A 19647-nucleotide genomic window follows, 5' to 3' on the forward strand; every position below is an offset into this window, starting at 1 on the left:
TGGTGTCAAAAAGTGTATATTCCCTTTGATTCAAGAACTCCATTTCTCAGAATTTATCCTCAGGACAGGATAAAAGAAATGCCAGCTAAGACGCATGAATAAAGATGCATATCACAAGATAACTATAATAACGGAAAATTAGAACCAAACCAAATGTCCAACAAGGGATCGGTGAAGTAAAATGTGCTATCTACATATGGTAAAAGAATAAATATTGACATAGTGAGATGTTTATGCTCTACTGAGGAGTGCAGGGAACAGTAAGCTACATTGGTGAGATACAGCCATAAATGTACAGAGGAGATGTGTGGGAGGAAATGCAGGGAAAAAGCGCCAGCAGCCACCTCGGGGTGTTGAAACTGTGCCTTTTTTATTTGCGATATTTCTGAATCTTCCAACTTTCATGCCTTGCGTGTGTATTACCCCTGTAATAGTAAAAAATGTTATTTTTATAAAACGGTTGTCACTATTACCCTGCTGAAGTATCAGATCTGAGACAACAGAATCCCCAGGGGTTGCAGTGCCTTCGCTGTGACTCTCAGGAGAGATGACGCAGGGTTCTACTCGCGAAAAAAAATAATAATAAATTAAATTAATTTCTACCTAAACAGCCGGCTTCTGCCCGAATGTCAGGAAACAGTCAAGAGGCAGACGATGCTGCGGTGCCTTCCTGAGTACTTTCCACGTCTCCCCCGGTGGCGAGCCAGCCAGCGGCCCCTCTCTGGTCCAACAGTGCTGGGGAGTGCAAAAGGTCGATCAAATAAGGCTGCGCAATTCAAACATTTACTTTTCAAACATCTTCAGAAAGTTTATCATACACAAACAAGCATGAGAGAGAGAAGAGGGTTCAAGTTCAAGCCAATTCATTTGCCCAGCAGCCCCAGGGAACACAAGCATCATATAGTGAGTCGACCATGAAGGGCCGCGGGGGTGGTTCCTCTTGGCGGCCGAAGAGCTTGGCTGGCAGGACAAACTCAGATTTGGTGGCTGGCTACGAAAAATACTGTAGACTAAGGATAACCAGAGTCGTCACCAGAAAGAGTAAGATGCCAAGTGAGCATGAGAGTAGTCTGTACTGGGAACATAATTCAAGGAAAACGTCAGTGTGTCCAGAATAGTCCATAAGCGGCTCATGCAATGTATTTCAGCAAACACTCTGATGTACAGCCAAGTGATGCAGAGTTTAAGGATAACTGCAAAATAATATGCGAGCAATGCTTCTCTGGAATCTTATTCGACAGATCTGATTTCTTTTTTTCTTTTGCAAACCATTCGCTCATAGGGAAAGAAAATTACCCTCAATCCATCTTGAGCAGAGAAATCACGGAATGTTAATTGAACATCTACTATATACAGGACAGGATGCTAGACAACAGCAAACCTCCCAGCTCCTTAGGGCTCATGATCCAATCTAACCTAGAACAGAACTGAAAGGTATCTGGTGTGACCACAAGCTCCTGGGCAAAGATAAAATCACAACACAGTATGTAGTATGCACCTGTTGGGTTCCAGGCACAGAAAGGCAGAGAGCTTGGTCCGTCTCCTGGGGGCTCATAGTCTGCTGCAGAGACAGACAGGTGGACCCTTGATGGCATCAATGAGATAAAGGTTGTCACCAAAGGCATTCCTGGGACAACAGAAACTAGGGAGGAAATGTCACCTCTGGGATGTCTGACGAGGATTCTGAGAGGATGGATCATCAGGGTGAGTCCAGAAGGGAGAAAGGAATTGAGTGGGTACATTAAATTAGGGTGGAGGGAGTTAGGGTGGAAGCCACAGCACAGGATTCACAGGGACAGAGATGGGAGGTGAATGTGAGCCCGTGTGTGGAGGTCCCTGTAAGCTGGGCATAGGAGTCTGGCTTCAGCTCATGACCTAGTGCTTTACAAAGCTCGCGCCACGCACACACACACACTCTGAGAAAAAAACTTCATGAACAGTTAAACCCCTATCACTCTGGATGTCCTCTTGGCATCAAAGCAAACCAAATAGAAATTCAGGCACTTAAATCACACAACAGGATCAGTTATAAAGTAGTGATCCAGATAATCTAGTGTAAGCTTATATTAAAAATGTCTTGAAGATTATCATGAAAACTGAAACACAAAATCAAAATATCCCCAGAACTCACAGTCATCTTAGTACAATCGTAAAGACCCCCCCAGGGGTCTGTGTCCCTAATTTAAAAAACACTCCTATGGGCAATGAAAGATTCTAAGCCTATATCTGGGGTGGGGTCTGGGTTAGATTTCTACCACTTCCCTAACACTGACTCAGTGATACAGAACACTGCCACTGACAGCAGGCAGGAAGGCTGGAGTGAGGGCGCCTGCAGCCCCAGAGGCAACAAGGATAGAGAAGGGAGACTATGTGTCCTGGACATCTTTAATGTTCAAGGCCGGGAACTCCACATGTGGAGACTGCAGAGAGTGGATGCCAGACTCCTGGAATGTGGGGAGCCTGGATGGAGATCTAAGACAGGAGCCTCACCAAAGAAAAGAACTAATAAATCATTAAGAAAAACAAAAAAAAAACAAAAAAACAACCAATACTTAAACATCCATCAACAGACAAATGGGTAAAGAAAATGCGGTGTATACGTATTGATTTTTTCCTTAAAAAAGGAAATCCTAACTGGGTAGCTCAGTCAGTTGAGAAACTGACTCTTTTTTTTTTTTTTTTAAGATTTTATTTATTTATTTGTCAGAGAGAGAGAGAGAGAAAGAGAGTGGCAGGCAGAGGGAGAAGCAGGCTCCCTGCCGAACAAGGAGCCCGATGTGGGGCTCAATCCCAGGACCCTGGGATCATGACCTGAGCCAAAGGCAGATGCTAAACAGACTGAACCACCCAGGTGTCCCATCTTCAGACCCACTAAGACCTGCACATAAATATGCACAGCTTTTTTTGTCAATCACACCTTAATATAAATACACATATACACACATACATACAAAAACAAAACCAAAAAGTAAAAAGTCCATCAGAAAAAGTGGGATTCAGGGGTGCCTGGGTAGCTCAGTCGGTAAAGTGTCCAACTCTTAATCTCAGCTCAGGTCTTTTTATTTATTTATTTTTAAAGATTTTATTTATTTATTTGGCAGAGAGAGAGAGAGTACAAGCAGGGGGAGCAGCAGGGAGAGGGAGAAGTAGGCTCCCACTGAGCAGAGAGCTGGACACGGGGCTGATCCCAGGACCCTGGGATCATGACCTGAGCTGAAGGCAAATGCTTAACTGACTGAGCACCCAGGCGCCCCTCGGCTCAGGTCTTGATCTCAGGGTTGTGAATTCAAGCCCTGCACTGAGATCCATGCTGGGCGTGGAGCCTACTAAAAACAAACAAAGAAAAAATAGAAAAAATAGGATTCTACGAAGGGCAGACTGTCCTTCAGACGAGCCCACCCCCCATAGGAAAGACTTCAAGGCGAGTGTGAACTTAAGATGTTAAAGCTTGGAAAACTGAGGCAAGAAAACACCATCCATGGAAACAGGAAAACAGCACCCACGGAACATGCTGGAAATCTAAGGAGCAGGTCCTGCTCTACTTGTCCTCCTGAGTGCTCACAGAGCAGCACAGTGCATTCCACCAGGCACCCAGACAGACTCAAGGAAATCCCAGTGCAGTTTGTCACCACCCTCCCCGGGGACCAGCTTCTAATCCCAGAGAAGCTGCCCCTACTCCTCTGAATGCAGAAATCAGGATGAAGTTTGGCGCCGTGAGACCAGAAGATGGTTCTAGCATGCAGACTTTCTCTCCATTCAGAAAAGCAAACTCTTCAACCGCATTTAAAGGTTGATTACGTTCCTCTGGCTGGATCCTGTATAATAAAGATTTCCCTTATGAAACCACCCTCAACTTTTAGTCTATAGACGTCTGCTTTCTCTTTTGCTGGAGATAGCAGGCTTTTTCCACTTGCACTTTCTCACCTGCAACTGAACTTCACTGACCAGCATCCTTCCTTGAGGGCATCCTAACTAGGTGCCGCAGTTTCCTCCCTTTGGCAGCCCTGGTCAGATCTGAGGCCCAACCACAAGTTCAGAGGTTCATATAGACTGATGGAAAGGGCTTTCCCCACACCAGCCCCCAAAGCTAGATTCTCTAAGACCTATGAAAGGGGTGGAGTTAAGTGTTTAAAGAATTCCAGAGGGTACATGCAGATGGCGGTGAAGGGAAACCAGTTTCCAGCATTTTGATTCTTCTTGTCGTACAGATTTTGTAGTGAGAGAACTCCTCCCCGCTGTTGACAACATAGTTGAGAACCATTAGCAGCCCAGATAGTTGGCTTGTAAGGAAAACACATGATGTTTTATGGTTGAAGGAAAGAAATAGAGAAGACTCTAACAGGAGAGATCCCTTCTGAAAAGCCAATGGTTGTGAATAAAATGGACGCAACCAAGGTGGGGATGAGCAGAATTGCTCACATATTCACTGGGGTTTAGGGACTATCTCACATAAACAGGTAGATTCATTATTGCCCAATTACTAACTCTTTGTATAGGAAAAAAATGTAACAATTCTAGCTCACCTCCCTTATGACTACAGCATGCATAACTCACATCCACCCCGTGCTAGACAGAAATCTAAGATGACCCCCAAGATTCCTGCCCCCTGGTATACATGCCTTGCATAAATCCCTCTCTTTGGGTGTAGGTGGAACCAGTTAATATTATGGAAGATCACTGAGTTCACCAAATGGGAGATTACCCGAGGTGGGTGGGCCTGACCTAATCAGCCAAGCACATTAAAAGGAACCCTCAGGGGTGCCTGGGTGGCTCAGTCCATTAAGCATCTGCCTTCAGCTCGGGTCAGGATCTCAGGGTTCTAAGATTGAGTCCCCCACCCCCCTTCCCATGGACCTGGCCACCAAAGAGTTTCACTCAAATCACCACCCATTAGCGTGTTAATCTACTACCACGCTCTGGTCTCTAACTGCACAAAACCCCTGATGGACCCCCAAGTTTAGGTAGGGATGGCATGGCCCCAATCAGTACAAGGCAGCTACTGAAGACTAGACCTCCACTCAAATGCCAAAGATTTGTCATTGTCCATCTGTCAGGGTGGATGCAGAGGCCACTGGCTTGAGCAATGGAAGCCTGAGTAAGGCAAAAGGGCCCACAGTGAACACTGGGTTGAATGCAAACAGGCCCATCAGGGACCCACCTCAAAATACCCATAAGCCCTAGCTGACTAAGAGGCTACTTACAACTAGGCACAGGTACCAAAAAAGGAAAATCCCATACTTCCTCACCTTCCCCCACAAGTACCTCTTAGGAAAGTCTCTCCTTTGCTGTCCTGCCCTCTGCTCCACTGCAGTGTATTCGATAAAATAAAATAAATATCCCCTTAAAATAAAATCTCCTTAATGTAAAATAAAACAGGTGGAGCCTCAGAAGCCTCAGAGCTTCCTGGTGGCCTGAAGAAAGCAAAAAGCCATGTTCTCTGAGGAGGGGCCACATGGCAAGGGATTCCTAAGAATCCCCAGGAGCTAAGAAGGGTCTCCAGCTGGCTGCCTTTAGCTAACAACCAGTAAGAAAATGGAGCCCTCAGTCATACAGTCACAAGGTAATTAATTCTGTCAACAACCAGCGAGCTTGAGGGGCGCCTGGGTGGCTCAGTCGGTTAAGCATCTGCCTTTGGCTCAGACCATGACCCCAGGGTCCTGGGATCGAGCCCAGTGTTGGGCTCTCTGCTCAGTGGGGAACCTACTTCTCCCTCTCCCTCTGCCCCTCCACCCTTGTGCTCTTTTTCTCACTCTGGTCTCTCTCTCAAATAAATAAAATCTTAAAAAAAAAAAAAAAAAAAGAGGCTGACTCTTTGATTTCAGCTCAGGTCATGATCTCAGGGTTGTGGGACTGAACCCCACGTCGGGCTCCTCCCTCAGTGGGGAGTCTGCTCGAGATTCTCTCTCTCCCTCTTCCTCTCCCCCTACCCCCCTCCACTCTCTCAAATAAATACATCTTTAAAAAACAAAACAAAAAACAAAAATAAGAAACAACCAGTGAACTTGGAAGAGGACCCTGAGGCTCAGATGAGATCCAACTTGACCCATCCGTTCTTCAGTCTGGTGACAGGACCCAGCTAACCTGTACCCAGACTCCTGCCCCATGGACACTGCAAGACAATAAATGTGAATTATTTCAAGCTGCTAAGTTGGTGGTAATTCGTTACACAGCAAGAGGAAACTAATATACCCGTATATCAAGAGACCCTGAAAAATCTGGGCAAAGCCTTCAGCTAGGTTCTTGTCTTGGCTCACACAAAAGCTCAGACAGACCTGCTTTGTTCCCAAGGGATTTAAAATAAAAATCACAGACCAAAGTGGAAAATAAAAATATATTTAGCAGACTGGAAAAAAAAATAGCATTAGAAGTTTCAATCTAGTAAATGTTTTTTTATCCAAAATCCAATGGGGATAAATCAGCATCTATCATTACACCCCAAATTTCTCCTACTGTAATGCCAGAAAGTACACCTCATTGCACCTTCTTTCCAAATGTTTTCCTATCCTTCTAAATTACAGCCTGAAGATAAGCATAAGTGTCTGCCAAAGTGATATACTTTTATTTGTAAGATTCACAACATGAGTTTTCTTTACAATCCTAACAGAAGAAACCTACTTTTGTCATTTCCTAACGGGAATATTTTAAATTATCCCTAAAACTTGTTGCTTAAGTAACACAAGATTAGAAATGGTGTAAACTATCCACTTAAGTAAATTAAGGCAAATTTATACTCCAGAACGATATGTCACCATTAAAAAGAGGCAGTAATACATCTGATTTCACAATCATTTTCAAGATATAATGGAAAGGGGCGCCTGGGTGGCTCAGTCGTTAAGCATCTACCTTCGGCTCAGGGCGTGATCCTGGCGTTCTGGGATCGAGCCCCACATCGGGCTCCTCCGCTGGGAGCCTGCTTCTTCCTCTCCCACTCCCCCTGCTTGTGTTTCCTCTCTAGCTGCCTGTCTCTCTCTCTGTCAAATAAATAAATAAAATCTTTAAAAAAAAAAAAAGATATAATGGAAAACCCAAATAGGTAAGACAATGTTTACAGGATGTTACCATTTGAGTGTAAGTCTGCATAGACTTGCTTACATGTGGATAAATATCTATATAAGTATCTGTGAGAACCTGATACTAAATTAAGAAACCGAAGTGGGAGCACTATTTTTTACTGTTTACTTTCTGTTTCTTTTGAACGTTGCATTGTGTGTATCATCTATTTTTTAAAATACCGATTTTTTTAAAAAGAATAAAGTTCAGAAAAATCTGTGCTTTTAAGAAATATACAGACTGTCTTCAAAACCTTAACATAAGTTACTGTTCTAATCTTGTTCTATTAAATTATTTACGTCACTATAAGAAAATGAAGTCTTTCCCCTGTAGATGCTAGTGATTCATCTAACAACTCTGATGTCTCCAGAAAGTTTATGTATATTTACGTGCAAGGGAGGGCTCAGGCGCCCCTACGGAAGTCTCGGGAAGATGGGATGAGGGCCTGGTGACTAAAACCGGCAGCACCTGAATGCCGGCTGACTCACAGGACAGGACACAAGGGCTCCAGACAGATGAGTTTCTCCACCTCCTACAACGTGGTATGTGGCCACTGACTAGGGCTTCCCCTTGCCCCGTGTCACCCACTTGGTAGGGCACGATACTAAATGTCAACAAGCACGCCAAAACTCCCAGCCAGCTGTAAGCCTTCACGCTAGGTAGCACAAGACTTACGAGTTCATATCATCTAAGGAGATGCTAAGGAGATGTTGAGACGAAGGAAAAAAAAGTTTCTTTTTAAAGCTGTGGAAGGAAAAACCATGCACAGGGGACACAGCATTGGAGAGGCACGAGGAATGACGGCCACATTAACAACAGCTGCAGATATAGGAGCAATACTTCTACAAACCAGGAAACACCAAAGATTCCTGGCACATGCCAGAAGGTAGAAGAATCAAGAAAGGATTCTCCCCTCAAAAAGAAAATTTAAAAAAAGAAAAAGAAAAAAGAAAGGATTCTCCCTCCTATGTTTTAGAAGGAAGCATGGCTCAGCTTGATTACAGACCTCTAGCCTCCAGAACTGTGGGACAATTTCTGTTATCTTAAGCCACCCAGCGTGTGGCACTTTGTTACTACTAAACAGCAGCCCTCCGAAACAAATACACTGACACAAAAGCCTTTGTGAGTCTTCACTGGCCCATTCCCTAAATATAAATACTGAAAAAGAAAAAGGTGCTCAATATCATTAGTCATCAAAGAACTGCAAACTAAAACAGTAATGACATACATTTCATACTCATCCGAAAGACACAACACTCAGAGTGAGGGAAGGTGTGGAACAACGAGTTCTCAGGCCCTACCAGTGGCCACATAAAATCGTAGCGCCCCTTCGACAATTCTTACTAAACTAAATATACATCTACCCTATGGCCCGGCAATTCCACTCCTAAGTACTTACCCAAGAGAAACGAAAATCTATGTCTACAAAAGGACTTCTACAAGCAATCTTATAGCCAAATACTGGAAACAACCTAAAAGTCATCATCAGGGGAATGGACAGTCTGTGGCATATCCATACAATGACCTCCTGCTCAGCAACAAAAGGGAACAATTTATGGGCTCATGCAACAGTAAGGGTGAACTTCTACAGCATTCTATTAAGCAAAAGAAGATAGTTTCAATAAAATAAAGACAGCCAGATTTTGCTTTTTTAAAATAAACATATGTTAAAGATTTTATTTAAATCACTATTAAAGAGGAAACCAGTAAGGTGTTGCAACCAGTTAAAAGAACAATCCAAACGAAGCCACATTTTTATTTCTTTAATTTTTATAGAGAGAGAGCATGCACGTGAGCACGCACGTGTGCACACACGCGAGCAGGAAGTGGACAGAGGGAGAGAGAGAGCATCTCAAGCAGACTCCGAGCTGAGCATAGAGCCTGATGTGTGGCTTGATCCCATGACCCTGAGATCGAGACCTGAGCCGAAATCAAGAGTTGGACGCTTAACCGACTGGTGCCCCTTAAGATTTTATTTTTTAAGTAATCTCTCCACCCAACATGGGGCTCAAACTCACAACCCTGAGATCAAGAGTCAGGAACTCCACTCACTGAGCCAGCCAGTTGCCTCTACAGTCACGCTTTTAAATCAGAAGTATTGAAATGAATGTATAAATCAAAGCAAAACTAGATCCTTCTACACTGGAGAAGGGAAGTCGATAAAACCTCCACTGGGAATAGTTTACTTGAATATCTGTAAAAAGTATTTCTAGTTTATTTTTTGTTGTTGAGGTATAATTGGCATACATTATATTTGTTTCAGGTGTACAACACAATTCAGTATTTGTATACTGATCATTGCGAAATAATAAGTCTATGTGATTCCGTTTACATAAACTAAAAGAACAGACAAAACTGGGATGACAGAAGTCAGAAGGGGCTGGGGAAAGACAAGGGAATGCCTGGAATGTTCTAAAGTAATGGGCATGTTTATACCTTGTTTTGGGTGCTGGTTACCTGGGTCTGTACAATTTTTAAAACTCAGTAAACTTATATTTAAGATGTTGTACTTCAGTTAAAAGGGAAGGTCTACTATAATAATTGAATCAGGCAAGAATCATCAATGGACACTAACACAATAAGGTAAAAGTTGTTGGGGGAACAGGACATTTGCTTGATGCCAAAGCATCATGCTTCAAGGGAAAAACCTACCTGCTCCATGGTAATTACCAGCTCACCCAAGGGACCAGGCACAGCAGCACTACCAGCAGGACAACTGTTCTGTGTCTTTCTATACAATGCAATAGCAATTAGCACCAGCTATGAAATATCCTTGCCAAAATGTAGGACTTAAATCTAGTCAAGCCTCTAGTCCAAACTTCCAGGATACAGAAAATACAAGGAACAGAAGAACAGTCAAGTGACACCATGAAGAAAATCAGACAAATCCAGAATGCAGGATATTCTACAAGACAAGTGTTTTGGACTCACAGTCAGTATTACTGGAGGGTGGGGTGGGGGAGGTCTAAGAACAGACTGCTCTAGATTAAAAGAAACTAAACACACATAAAAACCAAACGTGGGGGGGGGGGCGTCTGGGTGGCTCAGTTGGTTGAACGTCTGCCTTCGGCTCAGGTCATGATCCCAGGGTCCTGGGATCAGGCCTAATGTCCAGCTCCCTGTTTGGTGGGGAGCCTGCTGCTCCCTCTCCCTCTGCAGCTCCCCCTGATTGTGCTCACTCTCTCTGTCAAATAAATAAATAAAATCTTTTAAAAAAAGAAAAAGAAACACAAAAAAACCCCAAAAGTGGGCATCTGGCTGGCTCGTGTGAGCAGAGCAGGGTCTTGATCTCAGGATCATGAGTTCAAGCCTCACATTGGGTGTTGAGCCTACCTAATTAATAAAAATGGGGGTATATTATTTAAAAACAAAAAACCAAAAAAATGTAATGCAAAAACTTTAATCAAATCCTGGTTTTTAAAGAAAAGCCATAAAAGGGGCATCGGCTGGCTAAGTCAGTAGAGCTCGAGACTCTTAATCTTGAGGTCTGAGCCCCACATTGGGTGTAGGGATTACTTAAAAATAAAATCTTTCCTTTTTTTTAAAGGCCATAAAAGCTCTTTGGGGACAAATGGGAAAATTCAAATCAAGGAACCAGGTATTAGATACTACAGAATTATTATTAATTTTTAAGGTGTGATAACAATATCATAATTATATAGGAGAATGTTCCCATTCCTAGGAGGTGCATGGTGCAGGCTTAAGTATTTAAAGGTGGGATGTCATGAACTCTGCAACTTACTTTCATGTTATAGAAAAAAATTTTATTTACACAGACCTATGTACCCCTTAAGAAATGGCAGAGTGCTCAGCATCAGGGATCTAAAAATCAAAACCACAATGAGGGGGCGCCTGGTGGCACAGCGGTTAAGCGCCTGCCTTCAGCTCAGGACGTGATCCCGGCATTATGGGATCGAGCCCCACATCAGGCTCTTCCGCTATGAGCCTACTTCTTCCTCTCCCACTCCCCCTGCTTGTGTTCCCTCTCTCGCTGGCTGTCTCTATCTCTGTCGAATGAATAAATAAAATCTTTAAAAAAAAAAAAAAACACAATGAGATACCATCTCACATCAGTCAGAATGGCTAAAATTAACAAGTCAGGAAATGACAGATGTTGGTGAGGATTTAGCGAAAGGGGAACCCTTTTACACTGTTGGTGGGAATGCAGGCTGGTGCAGCCACTCTGGAAACCAATATGGAGGTTCATCAAAAAGTTGAAAATAAAGCTACCCTATGTCCTCGCAATTGCACTACTAGGGATTTACCCTAAAGAAACAAATGTAGTAATCAGAAGGGGCACCTGCACCCCAATGTTTATAGCAGCAATGCCCACAATAGCCAAACTATGGAAAGAGCCCAGATGTCCATCAACAGATCAATCGATAAAGTAGATGTAATGTATATATATATACAATGGAATATTACTTAGCCATAAAAAAACTGAAATCTTGCCATTTGCAACGATGTGGGTAGAACTAGAGGGTATTATGCTAAGTGAAATAAGTCAATCACAGAAAGACAATTATCATATGATCTCATTCATATGTGGAATTTAAGAAACAAAACAGAGGAGCATAGGGGAAGAGAGGAAAAAAATAAAACAGGACGAAATCAGAGAGAGAGACAAACCATAAGAGACTCTTAATCATAGGAAACAGAGTGTTGCTGGAGGGGAGGTGGGTGGAAAGATTGGGTAACTGGGTGATGGACATTAAGGAGGGCACGTGATGGAATGAGCACTGGGTATTATGTAAGACTGATGAATCACTGACCTCTACCTCTGAAAATAATAATACATTATATATTAATCAATTGAATTTAAATTAAAAAGAAATGCAAAAAAAAATTTTTTAAAGAAATGGTAGAATGTTAACAATTGTTGATACAGAATATATGAGGGTTCACTGTACACATCATTCAAATTTTCTGTATACTTAAAATGTTTCATCATAAAAAAACTGGAATATAATGAAGTCAAAGGAGTCTAAATGCAATGTGGTACCTTCCTGAAACAGAAAAATGACATTAGCAGAAAAGCTGGTCAACAGAAAAGTAAGCATTAGCAGAAAATCAAGTCTATAATATAGTGGATATTACTGTACTAATGCGAATTTCCCAGTAAAGGTACCATGGTTTTACAAGATGTCAACTTCAGAGGAAGCAGGATAAAGGGAACTCCCTGTACTATCTCTGGGAATTTACTATAAATCTAAAATCATTCCAAAATGACAAGTCCTTAGAAAGCTGCAACCAGTATGTAAAAGCTAAAAGTTTTATTTTATTTTAATATGTATATAATTGAACAACTTCAAGATCCAATTTCTACAACAATGACCTTCCACACATCTCTAGTTTGGCACAGAAACTCCAAACAGCAAACATGTCTCCACGGGACCCTGTATCAGGGAGAAGGGAAGTACGTTCGTACCCACTGCCCGGACACCAGTGCTGCGGGTCAGACAGGGGCCTCAGTCCTTGAAGGAGGGTGAAGCCGCCATGTGGGCAGCAGCCACTCTGTTTTCCTGGCTCCGGGAGCTTTCCTTATTTCAGCAGAGATGTGAGCTGCACCGTCTGCTTGGGCAGCACTGATGGAAGAACTGCAAAGAGGAGGAAGCAGCAGCATCAATGTACGCGCCCTGCAGGGTCTGCAGAGGGCCCGGCTGGCCCACAGGCCTGCAGCCGCACCCACCTCTGCAGGCAGAAGCACGCTGACCCAGCTCCAGCCTCGGCAGACGGACATCTGTGCCATGCTTGAGCCGTCCTACAAGCTGTCCATGCGTACGATCTCACTTAATCCTGGTGCCTGGCGCGAAGCCTCATCTTACAAAGGACTAGGGGACACCTGCCCCCATCCCCACCTTTGCTGAGTTATAAACACTTCACCCAAAGGCTCCTCTCTATTCACAGGAGATCCTGGAGCCTCTCCCCCACCTGACTTCCTCCAACGCCAGCTCTCAGCTTCATGGCAGCCCCGCAGTAACTACAACCACTCCCTTCCTCAAAATGTCTGCAGTCCTTCCACTGTGAATGGAAGGATGGGGCTGAATTCCAAGCAAAACTCGACAACATTTTGGACTGTGTGGTGGGTAAGAGCACAGAGTGTGGAGTCCCATGGCTGGTGTGCAATCTCCACCCCATCAGGTACCACTGTGTGACCCTGGCCAGGCTCTTCACCCTCTGAGCCTTAGGTGACTCCTGTGGAAAAGGGAGATGATCTAACTACGTAGCTCACAGGGTTTTCTGAAGACTGAATGAAATTACCTCAATGCCTGCCACACGACGAGAACTCAGTGCATGGTAACTACTACTGTTAAACCTTGTATAGGCATGCTTCACGTTTTCACTCAATGCTTTCTCCAACTATTACTCCTGGAATTTGGAGCTGAGAGGGCCCTCAGAAGCCACAGAGAACCACCTTAGGGGTAAGGAAAATTCTTGAAATTTCCCCAAAACGAGGTCTGTCAGATGAGGATCTTCAGAATGAGACAGGCTGTTTAGGTTCCCAGGAGGGTAGGAATCATTAATCTATGTCTGTTCCACGTCTTGGCACCATTTTATAAACACACATGCTTTATACCACAACCACAGCATGTATATCTTGCAGAAGTATGTTTGACTAAAACACAGAAGATGAAACTTCACTTATCTTTTTAAAGTAAACACTACCTCTAACATGGGGCTTGAATCCATGACCCCGAGATCAACCAACAGAACCAGCCAGGTGCTCTGAGGATCAAAACTTTAAAATAGCAGTAAGTATCATGAAAAACAGGTCTTGCATGAAGAGCAGAGAGGGACAAAGGCTCACCTTCCCAGGAGCTGGGGCTTTGGTACCAAATCTCAGGAGAGAACTCCAACTAACAGTGAACTAAGAGGAACTCTGGGCAGCACCTTTACTTAGGCTCGGTAAGCCTGAATGACGAGAAATGAAGTCAGCAAAATGCCTGCTTGGTGGCCTTCCACCTAAGCCAGAGTGCATCTCAGCTCTCACCACCACCTTTATGCCTTGGTGGGGTTGGGGGCAGCTTGGGGCCTCTGGCCTCATCTCTCCCAGCCATACGGGAGGAAAGGCAGCATCAGAGAAGAGCTGGCCAGGCCTGCACTGGGAAGGAAGGGAGAGGAAAAGCCTCTCTTCCTGTGCAGCCTTGGAGCTAGGGCTGCGTATCAATCAGTCAGTACCTTAAGTATGACAGGTCAGGTTCCATCCTGCCAGGCAGCGGGAAAGCCGTGCATTCTCCTGAGCCAAGCAGAAACAAAGTGCACACCTCCGAATGACGTCAGCGATGCACAAACACATAATTACATGATATTCAACCTCGTGAGAAGACACTCCCTTTGCCAACTTCTTGCAATCCTTAAGAAGAGTCACAGTCAAGGAGAGAGTTTCTAGTAGGGCCGGTGTCCCATTAACACCTCCCTGACCCTTAGTAATCTTTCTTAACCAGAGGGAGAGCAAGCCTTAAGCTTAGAGACTGAAGACAGGTGATAGTTTCTAACAGGAATACTCGTTTGTGTTCTCTTCACCAGGGTTACCTTCTATTTTACAGCGACTGACAATAACGTCCATTTATGCTAGAGATGTATTTCCCTTTTTAAGTACATTTGCAGCTTTAAAAAGGGCGGGCGGAGAAAAAGACTAGGAAACAATAGATTTCTACATGGTAAAAACACAGCACACTTTCTTATCTACTGCTATAGCCTCTTGTCACGTCCAGTAGCCTAGAACTACGCCAAACATTTAGGCAGCCACTAGCCACGTGACTACTATGTAATTACTACGTGAGGATACTCATTTGAATCAATTACAATCAAACACAATTAAAAATTCAGTTCCTCAGTCTTACCAGCCACGTTTCAATAGCCACATGTGGCCCACAGCTATCGTATTAAACCACACAGCTGCAGAACCCTTCCTCTGTTGCAGAAAGTTGCACTGGATAGCACGAGTCTAGAATGCCATTCCCAGCTCGCCTGGCTACTCACCTGGAAGTGGTGCTAGAAGGCCTGGTTTCTCCCCAAGCAGTGGACGCTTGGCACGCCTGGGCTGGGGGCATCCCAAAGGAGGTCTCTTGGAGGGGGCTGCTGGAAGCAGGGGAGGGGCAAACAGACCTTTGGGGTTGCCCGATCCTGCAGAGAACAAAAACCAAAACACAAACAGGAAGATAAGTGATGAACCTGGTTCCAGCTGCTCTACCCAAAGAGACTTTTCCTTAATCTTTAGAAAGGGGCTGAGCGGGGAGCACCTGCCACACACACATCTCAGCTCCTCCGAGCTCTACCAAGTCCTCCCTGGGCCCAGACTGGGCCTCCGTGCTTCTCCAGGGGGCAGCAAACGAGTCTGGGGGCCAAATCCAGCCTGCTGTCTGTTTTGGTACGACCTGTGAGCTGAGAAGGTTTTCTCATTTTTAAGTGGTTATGTTTTAAATGGTTACGTAAGTATGTACATAATATCCTTAACTTTGCTTTTTGGCTTGTAAACACTAAAAATGACATATTTACTATCCAGCCCTTTAAGAAGTTTGCAAACCCTTTGTCTAGTCCATGCATGCGTGCATGTCTTGACATCCTGGTTCTCCCTGCTCACCTTTTCACAAGTGGGTTCTGTTCCAAATGTTCTATTTGACACTTGGAATCTGTTTTCTCGAATATCCACAAGCCGCGAGGTTCCCAGACAGGTCATAAAGGCAGGTCCATGACATACCTGAAGCACTCTATTCCTGAGAATCTAACACCCGTCCACCTAGAACACTGGCCTGGACACAGTGATGGGGGTCTGACACATGGTCTAGTGCCTTGTCACTCTCCCCTGGGCAGTCAGTCTGCCCTGCTATCCTCACCCTGTTGAACAGGGCATTTTTTTTTCACCATTCATGCCAAGGCCCTGAAGCAAGCACCTAGCCCTTTCTGAGGGTCTGAAAGAATTTTGTTTTTAACTTTCAGTAAGAATGAGAAGCAATTCAGAGCAAAAAGATCTCCTCCTGAGTTCTTCTCTTCTTAATTCACTCGCTTCTCACAGGAACAAGATGGTAAGAATGCCCAGGGGTGGACCAAGGGGCTGGGCTGAGGCATAGCGGAGCGTGGTGAGTGCAGCGGAAGGAAAGGAAGGGTAGCAAGAAAGCCCAGGCTATGATGGGAACAGAGAAGACATAAAGCTATATTCTCAATCATCCCGAAGGTCACCAGGTCAGAAAGGGAGGGGGCACAGAAATGTTCACCCCTAGGGCTGTGGATCTTCAACACAGACTGAAGTTCCCAATAAAAGACATACACATGCACGGCTACCAAAGCAGGAGGACACACTCCCTCTATTTTGATCCACAATAATAGTCAAGGTGGAAATATTGTGTTGTAAGAAAGATTTTTGGCTAAAATGATCTCTGCTCATATAAAAGACCGAAGCAACATTTGACTCTTAGGCACAAATACATCCGAGGTCCAAATTTTATTTAAGGCCCAGGAGAAAAGCCACCTTTCCACAAAGACCTCACTGCCAACTCTGTCTTTAACATGGCAGATGGAAAACATGCTTTCATCCAGTTTCTTCTCTGCTCCCATTGTTATTACACAAGGAGAACAGGAGAGGAGACAAGAGTGTATGAACAAGTATTTGGAAGATGAGGAACAGAGGGAGTAGGGACTATGCAGAGGAAGCTACTCCTACAGAGGAGCTAAAACTCTTCACCCTTGGGGCACTTGGGTGGCTCCGTCGGTTAAGTGGCCGACTCTTGATTTCAGCTTAGGTCATGATCTCAGAGTCGTGGGGTGGAGCCCTGTCTGCACTCAGCAGGGAGTCTGCTTCTCTCCCTCTCCCTCTACTCTTTGCCCAGCTCATGCATGCACGCTTCCCTCTCTCAAATAAATAAGTCTTAAAACAAAACAAACAAAAATCCTCTTTATCCTCAAGAGGCAAGAAAGGCTCAGACACCAGACACCCCAGGAACCAGAGGCATAATGGACACGGGGCTTGACTGGAACTCTGAACCTCAAGTGGTCAGCCCAATACCCAGGTCTCCTCCCAGAGGGAAGAGATGGATGTCTGATGAACACACTCGAGCAGCAGGATCCAGTTCGGCTGGAAGTGAGTCAACTCTGGGGATTTTCAGTTATGTAAGCCAGTTAGGTCTCCTTGTTTTAAGCTGAGTTAGGTCCCTGTCACTTATAATGGAAGGAGTTCACAGTAGTACAACCTCATTTTAGGCAGATGTCAGATACTATTTACACCAACTACTCAGAAAAGCCTGGAAAACACTACAGAATTCAGAGTGCATATTAAGGGAACTCTGTGTAAGCCATCCTAAATGTGGCCAACAACCTTGATACGAGAGCTCCTCTACACTTCCCCGTGTTAAAACTTAGACAACTCATTCAAGATAAACGGCACCCACTGAAACTCCAGGCGTCTCTCCTGGTCTTCTGAAATCTTAGCATTCACTGAGAATATGCCAACGAACGCTGCAATTGCTCTAAACTGTCCTGTTCTCTCAGAGCAATGCTCATAGAGACAACAGAGGCACAGCGAGCTCTTATTCCTGGAGGGAAGCACTGACCTGGTGGTGGAAGGAGAGCCCCTCCTGGTCTGTCCCCTAACAATGGGGACTTGGCAGGAAGTGGGGGATGCGGGCCAGAGAAGGACGGCTTTCCAGGGGTTGGAAGAAGTGGAGGCGGCTTGCCCACAACAGGGGTATTCCTGCCTTGAAATGAGGGATGATCACTGCTAACCAAAGACTCGAGTGCCTCAAAGCCTGGAAAAATGAAGAAAATGAATGTTCACCAGAAGTCTGCTGCAGAGGCCAGCGAGCTGCACAAGGAACAACTCAGAATTCAAGGAAGACCATTATTTTTCTTAGAGGTTTCTATGATCAAAGAGTAACGGGATGTTAATTAGACTTGTTGCGGTCATCATTACATGATACATACAAATATTAGATCATTATGCTGTATTGATGAAAGTAATAGAAAATGTCAATTATACTTCAATTAATCAGTTAATAAATTACATAAGCACTCAGGAAAAAAAAAAAAACCTATTGCATTTAAAGTTTATGAGCCCCCCCCAACCCTGAGAAAGTAAGTACAAAAATAAAATACATTCGGGGCGCCCTGGGTGGCTTAGTCCGTTAAGTGTCTGTCTTTGGTTCAGGACATGATCTCAGGGTCCTGGGATCGAGCTCTGCTCATCGGGGAGTCTGCTTCTCCCTCTCCCTGCTCTCTCTCTCTCTCTCAAATAAATAAATAAAAATCTTAAATAAAATAAAATACATTCTACATTTTATAAGATGAACGATTTCTTTAAAGCTTTAATATGGCCCTAGTAACTTCAGCTATGTTTCCCCACAGGGACAAGTGATTATTATTTTCTTGTCACCTACTCAACTCAAAATAAGTAAACTGAAAAGTCACCGTTTTAACGAGTTTAGCTCAAAACTGGAATGCTCTTTACAATCTTTAAGATAAGGGGCTACTTCTTTATGTTTACCATACACCTTAAAATAACCTACAAATATATCAATTAACAAGCTGAAACTCTGAATCACAAAAGTAAACTGATAGGGAACAGAAACTGTTTCCCACGTGTCCATCTATGTAGAAAAGTCATCCAGCTATACATTAAAATATCTGATTCAAAAGGAACTTTAGCTTCAAAAGAAGCATTTGAGTCTATAAAGATTACACAATAGTGTAATTCATATGTCGAACATGTTCCTATCAGACACCTTTATATTACAGAAGTATAGTCTCTCAATTAAATAAAAAATTCTTAGTTTTCTTTCACATATGGATTTGCAGAATAAGATTTCCTGGGGTTTAAAATGCGGAGGGAAAATGGACAGTACCAAATACCTTCCAGTTGCCCTTTCCTGGTCTTCAGGTAGTCAATGAGCAGATTCAACTCATTCCCATACAAATACATTCCCTCACTCAACAGAAAGAGAAGGTGCTGAATGCCCGAAGGGACAGAGTAGCTGGTCAGGCGCTCCCGAGCCAAGAAGTCATCCACCAGATCTCCAGCCTGCAGAGCAATTCCAGCACATTCCTGCTGCTCCCGTTTCGAGAAAAATCTCCTGTATTCTTTAGCCACCAGCTCCAGGGCGTCTTCCAGGGGCATATGCCGATGTACTAGGGACAAGAAAGAGCCTGCTTTATATCAAATGGGGGCCCTGATTCCTTTTAATATCAGAAAATAATGTAGTTAATCCAACTACATGTTGTTTAGGCTGTGTCAGCTTTCAGTACAGATGTGATTGTCTACTGCTCCAAGGGGACTGGGACCCTCCAAAGCAGGTGCCCTGTCGACTTCAAAATCACACATTACATTGTTTCAAAATTATAATATGTGCAGCTTGTTTACCTTTTCCATACAGACCCACTTTTCACAATTGGACAGCTTTGCTTTTCATAAATGGACAGCTTCACGCTACACTGATAAAATGGGGGGGGAGGAGAGGGAGAGGAAACAGGTGCCATGTATATCAATGGGAATTTTTAATGCTAAACAAATCTAGCCTAAAAAAGACAGGATGCAACTTCAACCATCGCTGGCTACTAACTAAAAATGTTTAAGGGGGGAAAAAAACCCTTAAAGGGAATGTGTTTAAT

The 19647-nt window shown here is 44.0% G+C and overlaps 1 protein-coding gene across 18 annotated transcripts in view; it reads right to left on the reverse strand.

Moving 5' to 3' along the window:
• Positions 1–348: 348 nt before the first annotated feature.
• LOC103673804 (nuclear receptor coactivator 5-like) overlaps positions 349–19647 on the reverse strand; it is a 67045-nt gene continuing 47746 nt past the window's right edge. For 14 of the 18 annotated variants that reach the window (XM_040633269.1, XM_040633274.1, XM_008702651.2 and 11 more), the window contains 5 exons: positions 18892–19167; positions 17598–17792; positions 15034–15177; positions 14230–14287; positions 12309–12647 (listed from right to left, as the gene is read on the reverse strand). In XM_040633269.1, the coding sequence (XP_040489203.1) occupies positions 12506–12647; positions 14230–14287; positions 15034–15177; positions 17598–17792; positions 18892–19167 (815 nt within the window). In that variant the 3' untranslated portion in view covers positions 12309–12505. Of the gene's footprint in view, positions 426–603; positions 736–12308; positions 12648–14229; positions 14405–15033; positions 15178–17597; positions 17793–18891; positions 19168–19647 lie in introns of those variants that run through there. The other 4 variants (XM_008702643.2, XM_040633270.1, XM_008702646.2 and 1 more) reach the window with 4 other exon arrangements.

Source organism: Ursus maritimus, unplaced genomic scaffold (assembly GCF_017311325.1).
Source record: "Ursus maritimus isolate PB19 unplaced genomic scaffold, ASM1731132v1 scaffold_19, whole genome shotgun sequence".
In the NCBI taxonomy this organism is placed as follows: Eukaryota; Metazoa; Chordata; class Mammalia; order Carnivora; family Ursidae; genus Ursus; species Ursus maritimus.